The sequence below is a fragment of the Cyprinodon variegatus genome, unplaced genomic scaffold (assembly GCF_000732505.1).
Source record: "Cyprinodon variegatus isolate N-32 unplaced genomic scaffold, C_variegatus-1.0 Scaffold398, whole genome shotgun sequence".
Classification (NCBI taxonomy): domain Eukaryota; kingdom Metazoa; phylum Chordata; class Actinopteri; order Cyprinodontiformes; family Cyprinodontidae; genus Cyprinodon; species Cyprinodon variegatus.
In genome coordinates, this window is record NW_015150851.1 from 38831 (window position 1) to 45731 (window position 6901).

Here is a 6901-nt window from a genome sequence, read left to right on the forward strand (position 1 = left end):
TGTTAATGGCTTGGATTCATTAGCAAACATTGCCCCCTGTGGTACTTGTATGTTACTATTACAAGGTGTTGAGAACTGCCCAGAAGCATCGTTGGTTCCAATTATAGCCCCAGCCTGTTAACGAGTCCAGCTATTATTTACCTCCACCAACAGCGAGACCGGCCGCTAATGGAGTACAGGCCAATATTAGAGGATTTACGGTATATTTAGGTGAAATCAACCGGCCAGCAGGTGAAGATGAAGAATGAAAACATTCTAAGAGGTAGGACCTGTGCATCCTCTCATAGGGTTCTTCCTCATTTTATTTCTGTCTTCCTGACCTTGACCTGGATGATTTCATGACGCCAAATATTTGGGATTATTCAAACAAAAACAGCAGCAAATCAGTTTATTTCATGAAACATTTTTAACTGAACAGACATCCAAACAAAAATTATCTCATTAAGATTACAGAAAAACAGAAGAGCAAAAGTGAGGTAGAGGTTTAACTCTGGACGACTGTGGGAAATTGATTCCAGTCTGATGGGAGCAAGGCTGAGAATAATTTACCATAATGAATCCAGACTCGTCCTTTTTATTGTCCGTTACTGTCATGGAGCCTGAAAACAGATCTCATAGGTCCATGTCTTCAGCTTCTCCTGCAGTGTCCTCACTGTTGGTCTCCCACGTCTCATCCAAGCTGCTGTCATTGTCTCGGCTCCTGTCCTTCCAGTCTGGATTCTCCATTTTGTTTTCGCTCTGATGGTCTCCGCTCAGCCGTGTCATCCCACCCGGTCTCGGCTCTACCTGCTGCTCTGCCTCCTCCTTCTTCACCCTCCATGGTAAGGCTGGCTGGGGCCTGGGGGGGGTCTCAATAGGGCCATCTATCTCCTCCACTTTCACCTTAACTGGAGCAACTGCAAAAACAGAACAAATGAGCCAGCCAGTCGTTCAAATGCACAAGTGATGGATGTGAGAGCCGGTCACTCACTCTCCTGTTCCTGCGGTTCGGTTTTGATCGGGGGGGCTTCAGGCTTGCTACTTTCAACACATTCTGGCTGTTTGTTAGCAGTGATGTCAGCTTGTTCCTGGGACAGCCGCTTCCTAAATTTCCTCTTTCCTGTGGAGATAAACAGACGAAAATGAATAAAATATGAAACTTTTAATTTCTCTCTTAGTGGGGAAATTTAAAACCAGTATTGGTATATCTATAATGGCTTTGTTTCAGTCCAGTCAGTCTGAGCTTTAACTTGTGGGCAAATGGATTCCTGTTCACATTTATGTTTCTTTTGCTTGTTTATAGGGTTGCATACTGTCTGCGGGATTCTATCCCACAGACTCCAGGGTGAAAGTCATGCAGACAAATGGATATTTCCCTGGTCAGATTGCAAACCTGGGATTTTCAAAACCGGGTTGATACGCTAACGATCGGCGTTTGGTACTGTTCCCATTTGACTGAAAAGCGCGGGTCTAACCCCCTGCTGACAGCTGCGTGGCCACTGTCCTCCACCACTGCGTGTCTGATGACGACATGACTCTGGGTGAGCGTTGATAATGTCGACAGTGCAATGAAAATCAGGGAAGTAAACAATGGAGAGCAACATGGACAGGAGCCAGAACGTAGACATTGTACTTTATTGTTTTGCTCTGTTGTCACACTGCAAAAACGATCTAGAAATAAGTAAAGATTTCTTAAATTAAGTGTATTCACCCTTAATTTGAGGAGGTAAATGAGATAGTTTGCCAATGGAAAAAATAATTTTACTCTTACAATAAGATAATATGCACTTGAAATAAGACAATGCAATTGTGTTTTCTTATTTTAAGTGTAAATTGTCTTGTTCTATTGGCAAAATGTCTCTTTTACCTCTTCAATTCAAGAACAAATGCACTTATTTTAAGAAAAAATTACTTATCTGTAATTATCTGTAATCTGTGCAGTACTCAGACTACTAAATGTAAATTAATCTCCTCCTCTGCGCGGATCATAAGGAGCTCACAAATCTGTGTATCTTGCCAGTGTTGTGCGATGTTTCTTGGATACAAGCAGAGTTGTTTGGCTTTGCTATTTTAACACACGACCGACGCGATGTTGTGACGTGCGTACGTTGAGTACGGGTCACACCGGTGTTCTGTCAGATGAGCATGCCCAGTCTGACCAGCATACCCATAGTCAATACGCATACGCGAAACGTCGGATTTGCATTTATCCCTTTATTTTTGTACGAAATAGACCTTAAACTACCTCAACCAGCATTTATCCCTTTAGTCATGTAACAAAAAAAACAAAACAATTTAAGGTCAGATCGCCATACACTTCAAAAAACACCAACAAGTAAGTAATTCAATTATTTTTTTGTACACGACTAAAGGGATACACACCCGTTGAGGTAGTTTAAAGTCTATTTTTCATACCAAACTAAAGGGATTGACTATGGGTATGCTGGTCTGACAGAACATTGGCTATGGTGTTCCCACAGCATGCAGATCCGAGCCGAAGAGATTTGACACAGGTCGCTTGCCGAGTCGTTTGAACCGGGTAGACACGCGTCATTGAGCTTTTCCCACTGCCACTAAAAGCCCATTGTTCCTGGGTTTTAACAGGTTTTTTGCCAGTATGAATGATTCAAATAATTCATCATCATTTAGCTGCAGTCTGCCCGGCCGGTGTTCTGTCAGATCAGCATACCCTTAGTCAATACGCATGTGCAAGATGACAGATTTTGGCTTATCGCTTTAGTTTTGCAAGAAAAATAGACTTTAATCTACCTCGACGGGCATCTATCCCTTTAGTCATGTACAGAAAAACTATTTAAGGTCAGATCACCATATGCTTCAAAAAACACCAACAAGTGATTAAATAGGGTTTTTTTTGTACATGAATAAAGGGATACACGCCTGTTGAGGTAATTTAAAGTGAATTTTTCATATAAAACTAAAGGGATAAATGGGTATTGACTATGGGTATGCTGGTCTGACCGGGTATGCAAAAATGAAAGAACAAGGGTTAGCCTCCAGAGCTCTCCGTTAGCCCCGTCTTCTCAAGTGTGGGTACAAGCCCACGCTACACCGCTCTGCTTCACTCTCTGCTGGGCATCTGCCGGCCATCTATCACTATACTCCTCCTCCACACCCCCACCCGGTGGAGATTAGCCCCACAGCACTGAAGCTAAAAAGGGGTTAACAGCAGGATAACAGAAGGATCCAGGCAAGATGGCCGGCATTTAGAGCACTGGGTGTCGCTCTCTCTGCAGCGCGATGCACATGTTTAGTCTGGAGGTTCTTCCACTTTAAGTTGATTTGGAAATCTCCAACATAGACTTAAAATGCAGTGCAAATCTGTCTAGATCATATTTATCCTCTGAGATTAGCGTATAGTTTTCATTAAATTTGCTTCTTTTGGTGAAGCTGTTATTTTTAAAACCAATTGCATACATAGAAGATTGATGAGGTTTTAAAGACATTCCCAGTTCCAACTGTCCCTGAATGCAACAGCTGGAAACAGGTTGCTCAGCTGCTGTGCTGAGCTGTTGGTCATTATTTTTAATTTATTTATTTTTTTACTACATTTTTTTTAACAAACTTTATGGCTCCAATTTTGCTCCAAAAATTGGATCAACAAGTAGTATTCGTCTTAAATGTGTGAATTTGCACTTCATTTGAATTTGTTAATGAAATAATGGAATAAGGAAAAAAAAAAAGGGGAAAACACACCTGCAGATAATTTACCTACCTGCTAAGATATGGAGAGAATTTTGCAACGATTAAGCTTTGCAAATTGAAATTAAAACAAAATACAATCCAGAAATGAAACTAAAAAACATTTTAGCCAAAAAGAGTTTTAAAAGGTTTTTTTTTTCCTTCTTCAAATTTAATCATTTATTTATTTATTTTTTTATGTAGTTCATATTTTCCATTTAGTTTCATTCGGGATTGCTTTATTTTTTTTTTAAGACGTGTTCTTCTCTTCCAACAATAATGGAACAAAATTCATTCCATACACCAATGACAGCTGATTCACTGACTTATTGTTTGATCCCTTTTTGAGGGCAGCTGTCGGTCATTTTGGGTTTGATTGGTGTTTTTAAGACCTGGGATGCAGAATCTGAAACTTAATCCACCGCCCCTAGAAGACAAGACCATCCATGCACATTTCACGTACTCTTTCTGCCGTGCACCATGGGCTTGGGTTTCTTGTACCGTGCCACCTGGTTTTCAGGCAATACTGTAAAAACAAAATGAAACGTCTGTCATTTGATATCTAAACTAAACCCAGCTTCCTCCATCAATCCACCTGGGTTCAGACGTCTTCCCAAAACACTTTGTTTTTATTACCGAGTCCAGGAGGAGGCTGCAGCTGGTACCCCACCAGCTCACACCATCCTACAGGGTAGATATCGGGGGACTGGTGGTCGATCCACTGGTCGAACTCGTTGTCCCAGCCGTCAAAGTGGATCAGCAGAAGGCGACCCACGCAGCGCCTCACGGTGGCCACGCACACCAGCCGCGGCTCCATCAGGTCCACCGCTTCCAGCTTCATGTTGGGGGAGAAACCGTGACCCGGGTTGTCCTGCAGAACAAGTAGCAGATTTTAACCCCTTAAGCCTGACTGAGACCTGCTCATGTTTATCCATTTATAGAAATGGCCAAAACACAGTCACATGGTGTTTCATCTGCACGCCTTTCAAATGGGGCTTTAAAATTTCTAAAACATGTTTCCAAATAATTTTTTCAAAAATATTTTTTGTTTTATAGCCGTGTCCACCTGAAATGTGTGACTCTACAGGAGACAATGCAACAGCAGCTATTCATTTATAGCCACTCCCCCTAATGGCGGCATCACTGGAAACTAGAGGCTCAGACCCTTCGAAGGAGGGGTCAGAGGTCATTGTGTGACCATTTCAGGTGATGTAACCAGCATGCGTTACATAAGCTTGCTGTGTTATTCTTATTTTCTATTCAGTTTGGTTATTATTGTGTGTTCAATGCTAAATTTCAATGAACCAACAGCTAAATCTAAGGAGCAAAGGCTATGCCTTAGGCAGAGGGTCTCCAATCATGCACATTTGTCTGATCAGATTCCCTTTTAAGAATGGAAAAAAATGCATTTTGGCCACTTTTGGCACCGTGCCAAAATCACATTTCCGCATCTGGTGTTTGACAGGTGTTTCCAACGCAAAAAAACAACAACAAACTTACAGTATTAAAGAGCCACGCTGGTGCAGCTTTGGCTTTAGTCAGTTGCAGATATTTTTCCCAGGTAAAAGTCTGAGGATCAGAACCTGTCAGGAAACAAACATTCTTTAGATTCTGTAAAATCAGGAGGTTAGGGATGATTTTTAAATCTAATACCAAGCAGAAATCAGCAGATATCAAATGTTTTAAATCCGTTTAAAGATTTGATTAAGAAGCTCTGGCAGCTGGAAATGTACCTGGAGGAACAGTGAGCGTGATGTTGTTCCTTTTACAGAAGTTAATGGGTAGAATGGCGTGGGAGGAAGCGTGGTAGCAGAACCAATCAGCTCCGTTCTTCATCCCATCGATGCCCACCATGAGGTAGCCGTCCAGCAGCACCTGCAGATCCAGAGAGTCAGAAGTCTGTTTCTGATGAAAGCTGACCCGACCAATCAGATGGAGGAAGGGAACCTTGTGAACAGTGGCGACGCAGATGTTTCCCAGGTTTAGAGGATCGATGGCTTCCAGCTTCATTCCTTCCTCGAAGAAGCTCTTCCCCATGTAGACGTACCTGGGCTGGAGGTTCAACACATGAGCAGATAGAACCAGGACGTTTACATCGTTTCTTCAACGCGTTTCTCACATCAGTCTGATACTAAAAGGCCAACAAAAACTTTTTCATATTTATAAGATTTTTGATTGAATTTTACAAATTGGATTCTTTTAAATTTGCACTTTATAGATAACGTTCTCTTCACTTCAGACCCAATAAAAACACTTTGTCATTCAGCAGACAAATAAAAATCCTCGCTCCGGAGGAAAGCCCGCCCCCTTAAGGGAATGTGAAAGGAAGGCAACTGGTAAAACTGAATATAAATAATAAAAAAAAATGTTTTTGTTGAAAAATAAAATACGATGGAGTTTTTGGTGTGAGTTTTTTTAGATTTTCATCACAAAATGGGTTTTCTTTCCAAGTTCTTTTTTCTTCTTTGGAACCAATAATGGAGCAAAATTCCCTCCATACTTCAGTGAATCCTGGTGGGATTTTATGTTCTAAAGCAACAAATAATGAAAAGTTTAAAGGAAGTAAAACGTTAAATGGCAGATATATCTTTTCTGTAGATCTGAACTGTAATCACATTTTCCCTCTGTAAAAATAGCAAGTGAACTAAAATATAATGTGTTAAAGGTTAAATATGTATTTCCTGAGCAAATAAAGGCCTTAAAATCCTTTCTGTTTTATCACTCGTCTGTTCCTGATCTGTACAGGAAATGGGATCCTACGCTACTTCTGGGAGCTAACTTTTTCACTTTGGATTTTAACATAAATCTAGTCTTTTTCTTCTAGTTTTTTTTTTCCTTTAATGTTAACATTATGGTATATAGTGTGTAATATAAAGAAAGACACAAATAAAGTGCAGATAAACATGGTTTAATCATATTTTAACACACTGCTCTGATCAGAAACTGGAAGAAAAAATTAAAAATAAATGTGGGACAGAAGCAAGTCAACACTTTAACTCTCAAACGAGCAAAACTGGTTGAGTTAAAATCCCAAAATAGGGGAAGTCACATTTTCCTCATTTTTATTAAAGGAAAAGTCCGCTCATATTCAGAATTCTGACTTCTGAAAGTACTTTAAATATAAAACTATAACATACTGTTCAATAAATGCTGTTTTTAATTCAGAGAAATTTTCATGTGAATGTTCTTTACTGGAGGCATCCATGTTTGTCAAAGAACACTA

The 6901-nt window shown here is 40.4% G+C and overlaps 1 protein-coding gene across 1 annotated transcript in view; it reads right to left on the bottom strand.

Moving 5' to 3' along the window:
• Positions 1 to 535: 535 nt before the first annotated feature.
• Positions 536 to 6901, bottom strand: part of LOC107092883 (lethal(3)malignant brain tumor-like protein 2) — a 20713-nt gene continuing 14347 nt past the window's right edge. Inside the window, 9 exon segments of the mRNA XM_015387579.1 lie at positions 536 to 896; positions 971 to 1099; positions 4142 to 4204; positions 4315 to 4549; positions 5179 to 5261; positions 5412 to 5553; positions 5626 to 5732; positions 6635 to 6676; positions 6780 to 6790. Coding sequence (XP_015243065.1) covers positions 613 to 896; positions 971 to 1099; positions 4142 to 4204; positions 4315 to 4549; positions 5179 to 5261; positions 5412 to 5553; positions 5626 to 5732; positions 6635 to 6676; positions 6780 to 6790 — 1096 coding nt within the window. The 3' untranslated portion in view covers positions 536 to 612.